Source organism: Brachionichthys hirsutus, chromosome 11 (assembly GCF_040956055.1).
Source record: "Brachionichthys hirsutus isolate HB-005 chromosome 11, CSIRO-AGI_Bhir_v1, whole genome shotgun sequence".
NCBI lineage: Eukaryota > Metazoa > Chordata > Actinopteri > Lophiiformes > Brachionichthyidae > Brachionichthys > Brachionichthys hirsutus.
Window position 1 is genome coordinate 8,485,217 of NC_090907.1, and position 20,413 is coordinate 8,505,629.

Here is a 20,413-nt window from a genome sequence, read left to right on the forward strand (position 1 = left end):
ACTTTTCATGGCTGGTGAATAAAGATACCAAGAACAATTTAGAACCTTGGTGATGATCCAGATCACCCTGTGGATGGTGTAAATCCAATTAGGAGGGGAATGAGATGCTCGGTGGAGGTCTGCGCTCTCGCTTTTCTAGTTACTAACCAATTTGTCCAATTTTCTCTTCCGTTGGATGTACCTCATGAGAATTGCAAAAACTAGAAGCATTTGTACATGTGCACATACTTGGCTCTGATTCTCATTATCCGCTGCATTCTGCAAGACTCGGCCCTTTAGAAAACTTTGTCACTTCTACATAACCTGTCGCTTGGCCAAAGCTCTAGCTTTGGTTTTGTAATTACATTTTGAAAACGTATTTTACTTTCAACTATTCCTAGTGAAGCTTTGTTTTATGATTTATATTATATTTACTATTACCGCTAAAAATATTATGACTTTTTTGCAGCTGTGTTTAATGTTGAGTTCAAATAGTCTCATTCAAAACAGCAAATGTCATGAGCAGCTACATTTTCATGGATGATTATAGCATTGTATGCACATTGGCTAATGTCTATTTACATTGGCTATTTATCTATTTATCATGATAATGGATTTATAAACTGGGATGTTTTCATTTCTCAGAAGGCATTAACTTGAACAAAATATTTTTTTAGCATATTAATATCGCCAATTGAAAAAAAATATTACTGAAAAGGTTACAATATTCAAGTTCAGATTCCCTTGAAACTGACTGAACCTTAACAGAAATACCCATGAAAAAATCTGTTGGATTGAATTCTGAAGGTATTGTTCAAATATTTATGGGGTCCCTGCCAGAGGCATAGCATTTGCATTAAAACAAAAGGTCATAGAGAGTGGCTGTATTGTAAATGACACCACAAAACTTCAACAAATTCAGATTTAATGGTAACCTGCTGGTGAAGAAAAATGATGCAATATGCTCACAAGCTCAGGGCGGTGTTGCAGTTCAGCAGCTTAGTCTTATTCAATGCTACATTAACTTTCCCATTTATGCCGCTCTTGTAAAATGTAAAGGCCTCAAGCATTTTGAGGTACTCATGCACTGAAATTGCTTTGCCTTTTATTTCTAAATTCTGCCCAGAGATAGGCCAAAGGAAATGCATCATTAGTGTACGATCTATTACAAATGTTTTTCCTTTGGTAGACAGGAAAATGAAGTATATTTTCTGTATTATTTCTTTTTCCTCCATTGTCTGTTTTCATCTGCACTTCGTGACCCCCTGTTCAACAACTGGATAAATGATTTTATTTTGTGAATTCCACACATATTGCTGATCTGCATCTCTAAGGGAAACTCCCTTTTGAGGTGTTGTACATTCTGTGTTAAATTGCATTTAAATTTTTTTCGCAGCACATGCAACAACAACTGATGATAAGGAAATAATCTGTGCAACGCTTGAAAACAGATGCGCTCCGGTCATGTGACATCAGTGAGGAATAAGCAGATCAGACCCACTGGTGCCCTGTTAGCTCATACTACATGCTTGTTTGATGATGAATGTCCCCGTGTATAGAGTAAGCATAGGAAAATCAATACTCTTCAAATTGAAACAGTATAGGGTCGTATTGATCCACTGTGCTAAATCAAAATGAGGAGCCTTTGATACATCTCCCCAAGACAGCTCCCTGCCCAGTAATGACACGCTATCAATTTTAGCTTTACACTGATAAATCAAGTTGAAAATTGGATTCGGAGTTTTTCCAGGGAACGAGTGATTTTCCCTGCCCTCTGGTCCCCTCTGCTGTTGACCTCTGAACCCTGCCAGTGGATTATAAAGTCTTGTCTACAATGAAAGTAGACGTCAAGGTGAGGCTGATGAATTCATTGAGGAATAATGGCCACCATTTTATGTTACATAAGACTTATTCTAAGACATATATATTGTTATTAAAGGGAATAATTATGGCTCTGGATCTATTTTTTTAAATATGCAGGCAGTATTTTACTGGCACCTGAGCCATCTTTTATTTTTGGCATGTAATCTGACCTTAAACCTTATTACTGACGATGAAATCATCACAGTGTGAGCTTCAATGAGCTTCTCCTGTCGTCCTCTACCATTCATACACCAGCGTTCCTCAGGTAATGACTGTTTCGACATAACCTGCCGTAACAGAAATGTAAAAAGGGGCTGAAGGAAACAAGCCCCCCTTTGTTCCCAGGCCGGCTACCGTTTTCGCATCATCCGCATCAGTGACAGCTGACGGATGAGCCTGGCCTCCTCAGCAGACCTTAACCTTACCTGACTAGTCTATTGATTGTCAACATTTCTTCTGTATAATTACTTTTTTGTAACAGGGGAGAGCGGAGAAAATGGCGGCACATATTGATCTGTGCTAAGGCAGTGAAACAGCCGTTTCCCTTGACTAACAGTGAGTTTCATTGCTCCCTCTTGATAAATGGTAACAATCTCCTCGTGGATAATAACTTTGTGATGGAATGAACCTTTTTGCTCACGACGTGCCCGAAGTATTTGGTCTCGTCTGAAAGGGTTATCAATTCTAATATAGGTCGACTTGGACAAGCGGGGAGCACCTTCAGTGGATCTTACAGCCTCAGAGGGTTCAAGGTCTGATGACCCCACTGAGGTAGAAAAGCAAGGCCAATGTCTCTGGTTGAGCCTGGCAGTGTAAACGAAATCCAGTCTGACAATATAATATGATTAAAAGATATTAGTCTTACATCCTATGTAACAAAATCATCTTCTCCATGTTCCGTGTCGATTCATGTGGTCAATTTAATGTTTGCTTTTAAAGTTGGGCGCTGCAATGTTTTGACAAGACATGTCACATTATACCATTATAAATGAATTCTGCAGAGATGCCTCAGCCTGCAAACCATATTCCCTGACTGGAAGGGAGCAAAATACTTTTGGCACAAACTTCAGACAAACCACATCATCTTCTTTTTTTTTTTCTTCTTTTTTTCCTGGAAATGGAAAATGGAAATCACTATCACAATAAAAAACACAGGTCCTTCAAAGTAGTTTTTTTTATTTCTTTTTTTGATGTTATTCATTTAAATCTGATTTTAAGCATGGTGTTCCTTTGTTCTTCCTTGATGTCCTCCCTGCTTACATTTGTTCTTGACCCACATCAGACTATTCCCTGAGGGTGCTCTTAACCTTGTACATTTTGCTAATTATCTCTGGAAAAAGACCATTCATGCAATCATCAATTTCACCGGTCATTCAAATCAAGCTGGGCATCACCTCGGTGTGCCCCATTTCAATGAATGATGGACAGCCACAGAGCTGGCCATCCAGTAGAGTTCACAGACAGTACAGTACTGTGCCTTAGCTCTTGCTCCTGTCTTCGTGCATGTGTCGTTTTCCTTCTGTCTTCGTCCTCTGTCCTTCGTGTGTGTCCATTATCTCTCCATCTGTTTAAATTGTATCCAGTAACCGAAAGCCTTTGGATCATACCTTTGATGACTTCCACAGTGTTGAGTCTAGTGATGCTAACTTTAAAGGGATGTGATGATCTGCAGCCCTCTATTAATTTGGTCATGATGTCGACCATGAGGCTAATTAAGAGTTGGCATTGGATCGACACATGATCAAAAGTTGATACGTTTTTATAGATGGAGTTATTTCTAAGAATTTTTTTTTCTTTTTCTTTTTTATAGGTTGCTTTGAAAGCGGTGGGCTCAGAAATGCTCATCACCATATGCTTACCATGCAGTCTAATATTTTTAATCTAGCAGCACTCGCCAAAAATAAAGTACAAGTGGACAGCATTTCATCTTTGTGTCTGCTGGCGTCCGGATGGTTTTCATGGAACAGTACATGGAATCCGTATCCCGACAGATCTGCATATGCGGTTGTCATTTTCATGAGATCAAAGGATGGGTTCAATTGAGTATCATTGTTTGGATAGATGAGAGTTTTTTTCTGATATTCCTTGAATGAAAAATAATGCTGGAATTCCTCTATATTGTGTTATGTGCTATATATTTGTTCAGTTATCAAGAAACTTCATATGAGCCTGTTTAATTTGTAATCAAGTTTTCAGATCAGTTTTTTTACAGCTCTTCAAGACTTACAAACTCATAGAACAACTAAAAATGGAAGAAAAGACCACTTGTCCCAAGAGTTGCACTGACGTGATCTGTGTTCAGTGTCCCATTGTGTGTGTGATAGAAACCAGTCACTGTGCCTCTGAATAGAATTGTCACTGATTAGAGGCATTTGTTAGAATTAACTCATTTCACCAATGGAAGCTTTTAAAGGGAGTATAATGGTGTTTTATTGAATCAGCATGTCCCTGTGCTTTCTCTCGGCCGCCGAGCACAAATCTCTACAGAGCATAAATAGAATAAAAAGAAAATCATAAACCTCGAGTTCCTCATCTGTCTGCAAAACAGCTGTGTACATGTTTCAGTGCGACAATCCAGTTTAAGCGACTGGAAAATCACGAAGGAAATTATTTGTTTTGACAAGACACTGTTTTTAATTCAGAGATTTTATCTCCACCATATGGCATTTTTACTTTTAGATCCATGAGGCTATTCTTTGAATTTGAGTGATTGTGGGGAAGTAGTTGCAACATGTTGTATGGTTTTTTTATATCCTCATTTTTGTGGCTTGAGTTTTGATTATTTGGTACATAATCTAGGCCTCAATCCAACACCTTTGACTTGGTAATGGAAGGGTTTGTCTTGTGTTACCCTTTTGTTTGAGTGTCATTCTCCAAATAATCAGGCAAAATAGGACAAGATAAAATAGTGTCCTTGCTGCAATAGCAGCACAAATAATATCTCACACTTGAGACACAATTGAGCTCTTGTCAACTGTCAAAAGTATCTCTTTTCTAGAAAGATGTTATAGTTTCCTATAAAACTGTTATCAGTCCTTTTATTTTTATTTTCCTCCACATCTTAGTTTGAATTATGCCTGTCAGCGTTCCCTCTTCCTATATAAACAAAATGCATTCCCTGCAGACGCAGGTGTTAGATCTGTCAATTCAGAAACCTCAGCAATGGCTCCTTGAGGAGAGCTGTGCTCTAAATACCTATTTGAGAGAGAGGAGCACAGACGATAGTCTTCTTACACATTTATCCCGCTGCACTTAACAAGTCTGAAAGCATACATAAATAATGGTGCTCCTGTTTCCTGTAGGTTATCAGTGCTGGAAAATTAGCTTTTAAATTGCGGTTTGAAATCCATTTGGGTGATTGATGGGTGACGGGACTAATAAATTTAGCTAGTTTCTTGGAGGCCGGCTCACAGCAATTCTTTATGGTTGTCATGAAGGCAGACACATTTGATGTGGAAAATAAGGAGGTCTCGAGCAAACTCCGCTTAATAAATAATGCTATTGGATGGACAATTTGTTGTCATACAGACAACTAGCTTGCTATTAATGATTCTGAAACCGGGATTGTTTTATGGGGAAAATGTAGCAGTCCAATCTGATCTTTAGCTTTTACAATTTCTCTGTATTAAAGAACAGAAATGTATGAAATGTGCTTTCTAAGTCCCAAATGCTTAATTTTGACAAAATATTTTATATCTTCTTTGATCCGGACAATTGTTGTGCTGTTTGGTGGCCTGCTTCCACCCCCGAAAATCCATTGTTTGCAAGCTCAGTAGCTCCCAGCTTCCATCAGGAGTCAATCCTCCTGAGAACTTTTTAGACCACCCTTAAAGAGGAGGTTCCTTCACTACAGCAATTTGGCACAGTCAAAATCCGGTCTAGCTCCAACCACATAGTCTCGAGTATCAGGTCCTGCAGCAGAATACCACATCCAAACTCAAACCATCTGCAAAGGACGGAACAAAGGGAAGATGCATCAAGATGTTGGCATCCAAACATTTGTCAATCGTTATAACTTCAGCTTTTTCTTTATTGAGCTTTTGATTTCTGTCAGATAAATTAAGATATTCTGTTAAAAAATTACATTTGGATTCAAATGAACGACCAAATGCACCAAATTCAGTTAATACCTTAATAAGGTAATCTTCAAGGTAGTGGCTTTATCCCCCACTGGCATCTGCTGTCTCTGACATAATCTCCAGCAGTAATCTCTCAATTGCCTACAGTGGATTTACATTTTTCACACTGTGTAATCTTGCATTTACAATATCATTTATGTGGGTTTCTCCTTTCAGGCCCCTGACATCTCTCTATTTTTCGGGTAAGCCGTGAGAGAGATTGACAAGGCACAAGCTCAAGGCGTTGAGTCTTGCTTTACATACAGAGGCTCATGATATGCTGTGCATACAATCAGTGCACATTGAAACACACACACACACACAATTTTGATTGATACTTAGCTGAAACTGAGCTCTTGTTGCTGTCACAGAACAGCTAAGTCTTCTGAGCCTTTTGATTTCAGACATTTGCAGATATTACATTCTTGGAGCTGGCTGTATTTTGTAATGCGATCCCCTGTAACACTTTAATCTGTTTAGACTACTTCAATAATGTGGCAGGGAAGGCAGCAGAAACCAAACAATACAATATACGGCTGCCAGTAAAGGTTTTACTCTATCCTACACACAAAATCTGTACTTGGGTTTGGAGACAGAGCAAGATGGAAGGTTTTGTTAGTTGTAACTAGCAGAATATTTTTTTCAAAATATAATAAAACATGAATAAATTGTGGTGCATGTGCTTGTTTCTGTAATTAATAACAATAAAGCTAAGTAAGCACGTTAAACTATGAGCACGCTGTGGTTGTATCTCTGACCTATACGCATACTGCAGCTTTTTGCACAATATTAAATTATCGTCATGCTAGTCTGATGTAAACAAATCCTACCGTCCCATTGTCTGAACACCAGTTACTCAAATCACTATTATATTTTAATTACTATATTTCTCTTCCCTGTTAAAGGTAAATTAAGACATGATTATTTTGCTGCATTCCCCTCTAAAGGAAACACGAAGGCTTTGAAATAGCTCAGCTCTAGTGCACAGTTGGAATAAGCAGCACTTAGTAACCTAATGCTAGTCTTGGTGCTTAATGGTTTGCATTAGCTGCAAGCAATAAAATTATCCCAGGTCCACACTAATGTTGGAATAATCATTTACAAAGATGGTTACCACATGCTGGAACTGTTTTCTTCTCTCCTTTTTTTACGACCCTAATTCACTGTTATTAATAATGAATAAAAATGCAATTTTCTATCGGGTTGCTCCAGGGCTCTGGGAATCATTTCAATGAATATTTCAACACATTATTTTAATCATGGCACCACATATGCAAGGAGGGGGTTTGTTTTATAAGCTCATACCCCATCGCCCCTAGACTCTGATCATTAAACCCCACGCGGTCTGTGTTGAGGTTCCTACCTTTGATTTACAAGACTTGTTAAAAAACATTGTAAAAAAAAAAAAAAAAAAAAAAGGAGCCAAGCTGTGCCATTTATACTTGTAATTTGATGCTGTATTTGTTAATGGGAGTGGCTGTGATTTATGTGTGCAGTGGCTGTGCTGCTCCCTGCTGTTCTGATGCTATAAGCTTTAGCAGAGCTATGGTACTGGGCCTCTGCAGAGCACGCCACTTGTCAGCCTAATAAATCTGTATCTGTAGCCTGATTTTACTCAAGTTGTTCTCCCCTGATTAGGGAAGGCTCCTGCAGTCAAACCATCTAACCTACCTGTTTTCTCTGCCTCGTAGTCAACCGTACAACTTCTGGCGTCTTGACTACTGGGAAGATGACCTGCGGCGGAGGCGGAGATTTGTCAGAAACCCGTGTGGCTCCACCCACTTGGATGCCACATGCAAGTCATTGCAGGAATATGGTGAGTTTGAGCATTTTTCAAATCACATTAGAATTATGGAGCTGGAAGTTTAATGGCGCTATTACTCCATATTAAATGTAGCTCATCATTAAATATCGGTCCTGATGATAAAATATATAGCAAAAGCATATAAAAGCCACTGAAGGTAACCCAGGCTTGTCCGTATAGTTTAGCAAGGAGAAGTGTGTCGTTTTTATGGTGAGCATATTTATGAGTCTGGTGAATTGAACATTTCACATCCATTTTATTGCACATATTTATTTACACCAGAACACAAGACCACAAATTGGATCCCTTCCTTTGTTGTTTCTTGTCTTTGCGTGAAACTTTTCTTATTGACGCAAGCAGTCTTGTAATGTTGCCAGCCACCTTGTGTCAATTTTGCAAAATGTCACGTCACTGTCTTTTAAAGGAAAGCGCCTCAATGTTATTGAGCACATTTGGCCCTTCTCTTTCTCCAGTAATTGAATAGCAGATTGTATGTATTGGAAGAATCAGGGTGAAGAGAGTGATTCTGAAAAATACTGAAGTGTCTTTTTTTTACTTTACACAGGCATCACAGTTACAATGTTCACTGACCTCTGGCTGTCTCAGTGTTGAGCAATTGAAGCCGACTGTTGGCTAGGCTTAGGGTGTGTCATCTGGCTGCTTTCAACTAGCTCTGCCATGGCTGCTGCATGAAGATCAGGGCAGCTCTGTGAATAAACGCATGCCAGCTGCTGCCTCAGCTGCAGGTGGTCCATATGAGAGACACATGCAATAATTGCTGTGTTTGCTTAGAGTTTGTTGTGGTTACATTAATTTTAGGCATAAGCTAATTTTGCAGGCTTTTGATTGTATGTTTATACCGCTCTGGGGTGGAGTCAAGGAAATGATCGTTGCAGCTGTGGAACTTAAATCTGCTTCAAAATGTTAATGGTTTTCAAGAATTTCAGTATCATGGGCAAAGACACTCCACAACATCGTCAATGCCTACCTGAGAAATATATCAAAGCATCAAAATAAAATATGTCTCCATACATAATCCATATATTGTTGCTATATATCCTATACCTATTGATCAGGATCTGGCTTCTGCTTGTGCCTTTTTTCTTCTTTGCAATCATAATTTCTGGGAGTAGGCCTGTCTGGCACTGCAGGCATGTAACACTATGTGTGTGTCAGGTTCTTTAGTGACATCTGTGACAAAAAAATGCATATGATGTTTTCATTCATTAGATCCAAATACGCTTTAGAGCTATCTGTTTTAGCTGTTGAGTTCCTGCTGGCATGAGATTGCTTTTATGAGTAATGTATGAACTTGTCAAGGGAAGGGATCACCTACAGTCTGATGCCTTTTTGCTCTTTTTGAGAGGTGAGCTGCACTTTCAGGCTTCTTCACGCAGACTTTGATGCGGCTGCACGGCAGAGGTCGAGTTTTGTTACGAGTGAAAATAAAATGGATCCTTTGTACCATCTAGAGCATCCATAGATGTTGTCAGCTGTGAGAGTTGTAAGGTTTTGCTTTAAATTTATTATGATTATTTATTACATTATTTCCCCACAGGAATATTCTCTTTTAATTAGCACTATACTGAACGTAGAACCTTTCTTTAACGGAGAATTCTGGTGCAAAGGCTCAGAGGTTGGGGAAATATGTTCATGCTTTCTGTCCTAGATCTGACAAGGACTCTATACAACAGTTAAGTGAACTGCCAACTAAATTGGCGCCAGAGATTAAAAGCGAAAAGTTTTCATTTGCTTGGCCCTTGATACTAATTACTAAAGTTTTAACACCTGGTAGTTTAGGAGAGAGTATGACAGTATCTAAAGCCGGTCAGAAATGAACTCCATTCGGTGTAAAAGCTGCTCTGCTGTGTGATTTTTAACAGTGTTCCAACATTCTGTGAGCAAATGAGGCTTAAAATTTAACACAGCAGCATCTGGGTCTAGCACGGCATCTAGCATACGTGTCAAGCAGTGCTTTGTAAAGAATAAATGTGTATTACAAAGGAACAATTTTTTTTCCTCTTGGATTTAGCCCCCAAATGCTACTGGCTGATGTGGGTTGCCTGAATATTAAATAGTTAAAACCTCACATCCCCATCCTGCCTTTCCGCCTCGCATTCAAACAGATGCCTGTTTTGGCACTCTTATAGAGATGGAACTAACGGAAACCCCATTACACATTCATCATTGCAATCACACGGAACATCGGAGGCGGAATAAAGGCCCAGAAGTTGGACCGTGGCAATGCCGTGTAAGAGTCACAATCTTCTTTGATCTCGCCTACTGAGAAACATTTGAGGGAATTTAAAGCATAGATTTTGAATGGAGGTTATCCTACAAAGTAAAATGAAAACAGTATTATATCATAAATTTTACATCATGAATTATTATTACATTTGTAAGAAACTATTATCCTCTGACAAGAAAATTGTCAAAACCTTTGCACCATTGTAATTACTTTAATTTACCGTGTTCCTGTGTGTTTCAGAGTGCGTACTTTCAAGGAAGTGTGTGACGGGAGGTTAAACTCTGCCTCGTTGTCTATTAGCACCATTGGCAGCTTAGCCAGCAGCTTCCATCTCTGCCCTCTGCCTGTAATAACCTTCCCTGTTGCAGCTAGCCAAAGACCAGTATCCGCGTATATTGTTAGGTGATTGGAATTAGGCAAGCATGAAATGGAAGTCACGTTAATATTGATCCAAGTGTTTAACGGGGTGTTTTACCTCCAGGTGTCCTTGCTGTCTCATTTCAGGTGAGGAGCTTCTCCGTGAGTGGATTGCCACAGGCGGAATTCTTTATAGCTCTTAACTGCTGCGGGGGCACCAGCCGTGTGATGTGATATTAACCTTCTCCAGATCAAAGATATTAAACAGAGACAAATGACATTTGGGAATTTACTTACAGGCAAATCTAGACATTTGAATGCAGCCTTTAAATGAGTGCACGATTTATCAAGAAACCGTTATGTGCAGTGCCTAACGTTCAGGTCCAGATGTGGGGATTATTAGACTCAGCTGTTACTGTTTTGCATGAGAGAATATGAGGTTGTTTGTAAGCTCTAGCAGCACAGGAGACACGCACCGTGCACATCCCATGATATTAAATAAAGATCATCCCGAGAGGAAGTGTCTGCACCGTATAAACTCCTCTGCATCAAAGTTATTATGTTTACTTTCACAGTCTCAAAACACATGCTCTGGAAAACAAACCGTTTGCATCACAGGAAGTATGAAGCTGTCAGTTTTTTTCTTCCTCATTTCATCTTTCAGTGCAGAGTAAATAAAAGTGAAAAGCAAGAACAGAGTTGCATCGCCCTGGTGGTAACACAATCCCGCGGACTGGACTTTTTCTGTCCATGTGGAATTTGTAGACCATGGCGAGGCCGTGAAGGAAGGCAGGAAACAGAGAGTCTGGGGCACATGAGAGATATTCTAAAATCATTATGTAGAGCGCTTGTGCCGTCCATAGATTATTCATGGATTCTGGAATGACTGCTCAAAACAAATTATCATGAGATTGTGTAGTAACTGAGGCTTTTTCCAAATGCATGTTATCTGCAGAGATCTGACAGAATGAGATGCAAAACAGAATAAGTCCTGCAAAAGCTCCAGATTTGAGCTCGTTCTCCAAGTCTGCGTTTGGACAGAACTTCAGACAGCTGTTTGTCGTTGGCTTTGTCCAGAATGTTGCCTGTCATGTCAATTAACAATCAGTGACTCCAACAAGAGTCAAGCATTTGCCTGTTTGGTTTTTCTTGATCTTCTGGTCAAACAAATTCATGAAAGAGTAAATACTATTTTTTGCTCCTAAAGTAAGTAACCATTAACATCAGCTGAACACGCTGTCTCCACTGACAGTGATGAGTGTGTAACACACACTGCAGGACACTTAGAAAGTCTCATGTTCACTGGCTCTATGTGGCTTTAAAAAATGAAATGTTCGTGCCACACAATTCTCCAGAAATCCTTTCTTGTATCGTGAAATGTGGTTTATTTGATATGTCCATTTTGAGTTAATTTAGCCTTTCTAGCCCTATTTTCAAAACTGAGCCCAACAAACATTTCTAAACTTGGAATCTAAAAAAATCCCCCAAATATTTTTTTTTATTACAATGAAATTTAATACTGTGAAATGCTGCCTTTATCATTTAACATTCTGATTGAGTTGATATTGCATAGGTTTGAACTTCAGAGTGATCCTCATTGCTTTCTACGATAGCACCAAATACAGTTTCAACAGGAATCACGTTATGTAAAGACATCAAGTAATGATGAAAAATAATAATATCTCCCTTGTTTCCTGATTTCCTTCATGGCTGACAGCAGGAAGAAACTAAAAATCTATTTTTATTTTTAGTTAGTTATTTTTGTTTTGTATTGAGACCCTTCATCTCAAGTGATTTTTTTTTCTCATCCTGATGCTAGAGATTCAAGATTTTAACATTGTTACACAGTTTTTGAAGAAAAGGTGTGTCACGGTATACCATTGGTAGATACCCAAGAAGCCTGGTACCTTACTGAAACCCAGTAGTGAGAGCTCAGAGACATCCTCCGTTGGTCACAGCCGGCAGATCTTCTTCAGCCTCAAAGTGGGTCACAAAAGCCCTGAAATCCACTTTTCTGAGTGTAATTAGTGCACTCTGAATCAGTTTCAATGCAGTGATTGAACAAGAGGACCTGTGAGATCGGTGGCTTCTCCTGGCACAGTTCCTGATGGACTTGAGAGTGGACATGAAATGAAACTACTGTTTCTTCAGACATGTTGTGAATCACTGACTGTGGCTTTTGATAGACTATTCGCTTGTCTGTCTTTTTGAGAAGCATCATTATAATTTATTTCTTAAAAGCATTCTCTAATTTAATTTTATGAAGTGAGTGCATATTATTTTCAAAATCCACTTTTTTCCAATTTACTTTACCTAAATAAACATGACCATTTTAAATTGCATTGCCTATGGTATTTTTTTTTATTCCATGTATGATAACTTGACTAACGTAATAGCATTCTGAACAAGGGTGATAAGGCATAAATTGTTGTTTAAACACTTTACTTGACTGCTCATCTTTTTTTGGGGGGTCATTCTTATGAGTTATATCATATACCGGTATTCAAAGAGTCGTTCTCTTTGTTTTGACATTTAGTGGTCAAGGGTGAACACATAGTATTATTTCTAATGACACCATCACATAGTAGATCCTTTAATAGTGACAAATGGTGACCCTTTTCACAGCCTCACTTTTAATATAAAGATGTCTGTGAATCATCAGACTATCACACATAATCACATTTTCTCTTGAGTCATAGCTCTACATTTCCTTTTATAACCATATTACTTTTCCTTTGAAAATTTCTAGCCCTATTTTCAAAACTGAGTCCAACAAACATTTCTAAACTTGGAATCAAAAAAGGTCCATGTTGTCTATTTGCATATCGAAATCAACATGGTTTATTTGGTCTCCTCAAGCATGTACAGATTTGCCAGTCAGATCATCGGCCTGTCTGCCGAGGTTTCCCTCCTTTACTCTGAGCATGATGATGGTTTACAGAATTACAGTTTTGAATTTCACTCATTCTGCTTTGATCTCTGACCGCTGGCTGGCTTTTCCTTTAACATTACACAGAATTCATTTCCGAAACACGCTGACTTCTTCCCTCACTCTGATGAAAGCACTTGAGATATGAGACAGAGCAGGAAGGTACTTGTTCCTCTCGGGATGGAGAGGGGAATTAAGAGCTGTGCTGAAAGGAAACATGTCCAAGGGGTGTCTGCCATGCCCCTCCTATTTCTTGATATATATTTGTCCTTTCTCGTACGAAACCTTTTCCTCATGATTTCCTGCATTTTGTGTCACATATGTGGCAGCCACATATGGGACATTAAGCTGATAAGTGTGTGTGTGTGTGTAATATCTCTAAAAGACTACGAGCTTGAGACGTATTCCCCGATTCAGCTGTTGGTCTTTAAATATACAGATCGTTTCATCCTCGATCTTGTCTCAAAATAAAAGCTGAAAATCCTCTGATGTTCAACCATGTAAAATATATTCAGCGAATGAACATTTACTCTACCATTCCTTCTTATGCAGTGGCAAACTTACATTAGAGAGCATCTTAGATCAGGTTCGTCCTGCATATGTTGTAAATGCACGCATGACATTTCTCATAGTTTATTCCTTTGGTTACACATGATGCATGTTTCGATCTTAGAAAAACTGATTATTTTGTTTGAACTTATGAGAACTCAATTAGAATAAAGTTAACTCTGCCTGTCAGGAATGTGCTTACAATGTCTGGTTTGGTCAGTTGTTTTGAGGTTTCAGAAATGTGTAAAATATGTTACAACTGGTGGTTTACACAAGTGATCATTTCTGTTTCATACTTTTCAACTGTAATCTGAATGCATACTCTGTTTTCTCAAACTTACAATTAGTGTTGAGGTCTGTATCTGCGGGATGCATTATGGGATCATAAATGTCTGGTTTCTTTTCAGTTTTTTGTTTTACTTAGATTTTCTCTTATGATGCTAATGCATTTTATCTTATTTTATTTATCATGTGATCGTTATATTGTCCATATGCATTGCTGAAATACATAATATATTTAAGATTTACTTGCCTTACATTGGCAGGAATTCTGTAGTTCCACTGAACAATTTAATATTCTACAGACTGAGGAGATAGTGTTGTCGAACTCAAATTTATCAATTGAAACTATAGAGTAGTGTGTTGCTGACAATGAAATGTGGTAGGACTTTTTCAAGCAATATCGCAACCTTGCATTTGTGTCCTTTTAATCATGGTGACGTATGCCACTCTGAGCTTTAGTGGTTAGAATTCAATATTTAGTGGCTTATTCTCCCCATGTTTCTTCCAGCAGGCACAGAGGAGGACAAAGTGGTCCAATCTCAGAAGGTCCTCTGCAGCCAATCCACTGTCAGCCAGGTCGCTGAGACAGAGCTGATGCTGGAAGGAGATGAAGATGCAGTTAGCCTGCTGCAAGACAAGGAGATGGACAACCTGGGTGGTAAGTCAGCTCAGCAGCACCTCCGTTCTCCTCAAGACAACGTTGAATTTGGTGATCAGCGCTTCTTCCCGATAGCTTGCATTTTAATGGTGTACATCATGGGGGGGCATCATATGAAGAAAATGATGGGTCAATGTTGGGGCTTTTATGATATTTGGCCTTTTTGTAATATTTAATATTCAGTCTCTTTTTTGTATTTTATTTTTAGAGGTTGTTCTACAGGGTCCAAAGTTAAACACTTCATATATGTGTTCTAATCTAGACAGTTTGGTGAAATTTGACAGGTACATATCGTCTTGCTCTGATAAGTGTCCTCCTCTGTTTTGTTTTGGATCCCTTCAGCACGGTTCCTTCTTCGAGTGTTTATGTCCAGAGGCAAGTCTTCTAAGGTTAAACTAACACCGGAACAATAATCAGTCCACACATGTCACAATTTATATTTGGTTCCTCAAACAGTTGATGAAAGTTGATGTGAACCATTACCTGCTGATACTTAACTTTACAGCAGCCTCATTTAACCTGCCCTCTGATTTAATAGGGTACCAACACAGGATGGCTGACAACCTTCCACATCTGGTCGTGTTGACTGCCGTCATATTTAATTAAGATCTTGCATACCAAAACAGTGTTGTTCTGCACTAGAAATTCTGTTGTGCTATTGTGTTCATTTTGCTTACTTAAGGCCATAGTAAAATCATCTATTATAATAAAATATAAGTTCAACCATTTGAAAACACAACTCTTCTTCCAAACCTTTGATTATTCTGATTAAACTTTATTAAAGGTCCAGTGTGCAGGATTGAGAGGCATCTAGTGGTGATATTACAGATTGCTGGACACCCATTGTGCCCTTTCCGAGAACACAGTTCAAAGTGCTGCAAAAATCTTCAAAACCTGAAAGCCCCTATATTGTGCGAGTGTTTAGTTTGTCAATTCTGCATTATTCTAGAAGCATGAAGGTGCAACATGGCAGTCTGTCTGAGTCTATGGAAGAGGACCACTTCCCTCAGTACTTATAGAAGTCTCATTCTAAGGCAGTGACCAAAATGATTTCTGGTGATGCTGCGCAACAAAATGCATATTTAAGAATATATGCAAATCTTCTATTTTCATTCCTGAATCTTACACACTGGACCTCACACAGCATAGTTGTATGTAAAAATGCATGTATAATAAAACATTAACAAATCAACAAATTATTTGAGATCTAGAATGGCTGCATAACTTTGCAAAGTCCAAATCCAGATAATATTAAACAATTGATCACTAACTGAAGATATTTAAAGGGCCATCAGGCCATATTTCAATGTAAAAAAAAGGCAAACTACTGAAGGTGTAAATCAATCCTGGAAGACTAACATCTGACTCATTTATTTGAGTGGAATTAAAGCTAACTAGATCTTTAGATCGAGATTAAAGCTCCTGACATCAGAGGCAAATGGAGCCTCAATAGTCCATATGCATTAACACATAAAATAAATTTTGAGTAACTCTTGACTTAGGACATGAGCTCAGGCAGAACCAGGGCACTGCTGAGTGCTGAAATCATTTCTAAGATTCCACACTTGAATCTCAGAGCATGAGGCTAAAACCCTCCTCCGTCTCAGCAATATCAGGTAACCAAACGATCCGTGTCTGTCAGGTGAATTCAGCGTTTCTGGTCAAAAGAGCAAGCTAAGGGTTAAAGTTGAATGAGAACTTATGCTCTAATGCAGGGGTGGGAAAACGTATTCACTCGCGGTCCACAATGGGATCTAAAATATGACAGGGGGGGCCAGGAACAGATGGATGGAGGGTTTGTGTGAACTAATATAAATGACATGTAAAAGTCATTACATGAAAGGATTCGGCCTTTTAGCATTACAGGGGAAAAAGGTAAAATGAATGAGGTTTAATTATAATAAAATGTTATTTAATGATATAATTTGGAAAAGTTCGACGGGCCAGATTAAAACGCACAAGGGGCCGCATATGGCCCGCGGGCCGTAGTTTGCCCATACCTGCTCTAATGGAACTAAGAGTGTTGACCTTGTACACAGCAGTGAAGAGGAATATTTGTGATTTGTGAAATTATAGTTGAAAGGCATTTGGAGGTGGACTTTTTTTAGAATATGTTTTTTTTTTTTATATAATAAAGTTGAGTTCAGGTTTTTATATGAGATGCCTCCCTTAAAACATAGGAAATGTTTTTGTCGAGATGGTAAATGGTAAGGATCAGCCATCTGTGTTAGATCTGTTTGTAATCTCCGGCATGAACGGCCTTAATGAGAGATCTCCGACTGTCAACAATGGCGCTCCTCCTGCCAGCCGTTGGGTCAGTGCCTGTGCTTCTGCCGCCAAAGGGGAGGCGCCACTCATGAGACCAGGCAGTTGTGGTTTCAGAGCCTATGATTAGTTCTGCTCCCCCACAAACATTGAAAATACTCCCTGTGCTTGTACTGGCATTAAATGAATCTTTTTGTATCTGAACATTGTGTGAAATAGAAACTCAAGATGAGCATGTGAGAGGAAGACAAGAGGAGCCTGACCTTCTCAAGGCGTTTCTCATTTCTACATTTCATAGATTTGACTGTTCAGCTGGCATACCGGAAATCTGTTCATGCATCATGAAATGTGGAATTAGACATGTCCATTTTGACTTTCTAGCCCTATTTTGAAAACTGGTCTCTTGCATGGTGACATGTTTATTAAAGATGAGTCCAACAGACATTTCTAAACATGGAATCAAAAAAAGAAAGACAATTACAAATGACTGAATCCCCCAAATTTCTATTTTTTTATTTGAAAAAGTTTACAATTTTTTTACAAATGTAAAACCAAACTGGTTGACATCAGAGGTAAAATAGAAACAATATTGGAAAACTGAATTACTTGTATTAACTATTCAATGTTTGTTTTTTGTTGGTTGGTCTTGTTTTAAAAACATTTTAGATCTTGCAGCCTTATAATGCAGCATTTCTCCTGGCTTGTTGTGATTATATATTGATCATGAAAGCCATACATTGAGAATAATTAATAAAAAGAATTACTCAAATGAACAAGGAGACACTTTGTCCCAGACACTCGACATATTCAAGTTAAAATGGCTGCAGCTGGACATGTGCATATATTTATGTGTCACCATGTGTAAAGGATAGTGATTATGTTTCTCCCATAATGTGGAAAATAAAAGCACTCAGCCTTATCAAACACTGTATAGTCCAGCAGATGGATTGTGTGTAATAATATACACATCTTGGGGCGGCAGTGGCTCATGGGGCGGCAGTGGCTCAGTGGGTTGGGCCCTGGGCTGGGAAGCGGAGAAGTCCGCTGCTTCCCTGGTTTGAGTCCCAGCTCTGGTGAAATATGGAGTGTGGGCTGGTGACTGGAGAGGGGCCAGTCTGCCTCCGGAGCACTGCCGAGGTGCCCTTGAGCAAGGCACCGTCCCCGCAAAACGGCTCCAGGTGCAGCGCCTTCACCCTACTCCCTCTCCGTGTGCTAGGGCCCCTTGATGCACGTATTAGTGTGTGGTTGTTTCAAGGGGCCCGTTGTTCTAGGGTGAAAATTCAATTTCAATGTGTGTGTCAGCAGATGATGACTAATAAAAAGCATTTCATTTCATTTCATCTTCTCAGCAGATTTCCCAAACTGCACCACTGAAATAAAACTTATCATCACATCGTTAAACCGACTTGTTATTTGACTAATATCAATAGTTTCAATTACAGAAAAGTCAACAGTCATTCAAGATCCACTCTCATCCTATACTTGCCCTTGATTTAATTATTGTCATGTAAACATTTGAATGCCATATAGCCTAATTATGGAAGAATCCCTGCGGGGGATTACTGCATAATCCTCTTTCTCTCTGTGAGCAGTGGAAGCCATGCAGGCATAATGCTTTAGGCATTGTCATTTTCCATCTGTGCAGCACCTTGGAGCTGCAATAGCTCTAATTTTGGCTTCGGAACATAAACACAATTCACCTTTATTGTTAGTTTTTAGCCACAAAGATCATGCAATAATAATAATAATAATAATAATAATAATAATTGGCATACAGTACATATTTACATTAGTTGATGCTGTGCTAAATCGTTTTTATTTTATTTTATTTTGATGTTTTTATGACACTACACGCTACCTAAAGCGTAATAAAGCAGGCTGAGTTTATTTGTACTTATATATGAAGCTTGTAAACAACGTGTAGTGCCTGCTGATAGCATCAGATGATAGGATCACCATTAATGGAGCCGAGCAACGCGGGGGGAAGAGAATCCAGGGAGCGCGCTTTGGCTGCAGACTGCGGGGGCGATGAAGAGGCGCTCTGGGAGTTGAGACCCGAATCCGCTTGTATTTCTGTAACACCATCGGCCATAATTGGCTGAGGAACGCAGATTAAGATTGATGAGACATTAAAGTGGCTCTTTGGACTTTAGGGGATCGATAAATATCCCGAGTCCGAGAGCTTTTCGTTTTTTTTGGGGGGGGGGGGGGGGCGGACAAATCACTGTAACGGCGCTCCAGAGCGACACTGATCTGAGAACACGGAGGATGGAAGAGCGGGAAGGTGTCGACAGAAATAAAGATGTGATCATTATCAGCAGGTTATAGGGTCACGACCCTGCCTTCAAACTCAGAACAGTTTGGACACGAGAACAAGGTTGCACTTTCAGTCTTCTCTAAAATTCTCAAGATTATTATTATTGTTTTTTAAATAGTGGTCGTTGTGATTCGACAGATCGCAGCGTTTACGTCATCAGTGTCAATAACAAGTAGCCAACCTATACGCGGACCTGCATGTTATTACATCCATATCTATGTTAATACTGCTTCATCAATTCGCTGGTCATGTCTATGAGCAAGCCGTGCAGACCTTTGTTTGACGGTTCGAATGATAATGCAGGTTAATAAAATCCAAGCCTGGAAGTCTGATCTTGTACAATTCTGAAAAGCAATAATTAGACGTTATTATAATCCCGTCGGGTTATAATCTGAGCGCACGGAGCGGTGTATTTCGCCTTGATCAGATCAACCCGCTCTTGCCTCATTTCAACTGGGACAAATATATTTATTTATTTTTGCATGCAACTGACACTGCTCTTTACTGCACCCCCGACCCCACCCCTTGCAGGCCCAGTGGTCCTAAGCAGCCCGGCCCAGCTTGTCGCCCCCGTCCTGGTGGCCCGGGGGACTCTGTCCATCACCACCACTGAAATCTACTTCGAGGTGGACGAGGACGACCCTGCTTTCAGAAGGGTCGACCCAAAAGTAAGTAAAGGCCCAACATTTGAGGCTGCGGCGTTTGGCTTCCACCGTCTTCCAGGGTTGTTGATATTGTTATTTATTTATTTTATTTTATTTAATCGCCGGACAGGTGTATTTTCTAAATACTAAATACACCTTGATGCTTTAAAAGGGGGATATTTGAGGAGTTCGTTTTATCCATGGAGAAGCGCTGCGCTTTTCTGCGTGTTCTGTCTTTCATTTCATATTAAATAATTAAAATCTGTGTCCAAACACTGATCGTTTTTTTGTGCGTATTATAATAATATACGTGTGTGAGAGCGTGTGTGTTCGTGTATATATTCTATCATTAACGCCTGGGTTTGAAACTGTGGTGACGGTCAAATCACCAAATTATGCA

At 39.3% G+C, this 20,413-nt stretch overlaps 1 protein-coding gene across 1 annotated transcript in view; it reads left to right on the forward strand.

Annotated features, from left to right (window-relative positions):
• Positions 1–20,413, forward strand: part of nbeab (neurobeachin b) — a 143,968-nt gene that overhangs the window by 71,754 nt on the left and 51,801 nt on the right. Inside the window, 3 exon segments of the mRNA XM_068745474.1 lie at positions 7,652–7,776; positions 14,641–14,787; positions 19,901–20,037. Coding sequence (XP_068601575.1) covers positions 7,652–7,776; positions 14,641–14,787; positions 19,901–20,037 — 409 coding nt within the window.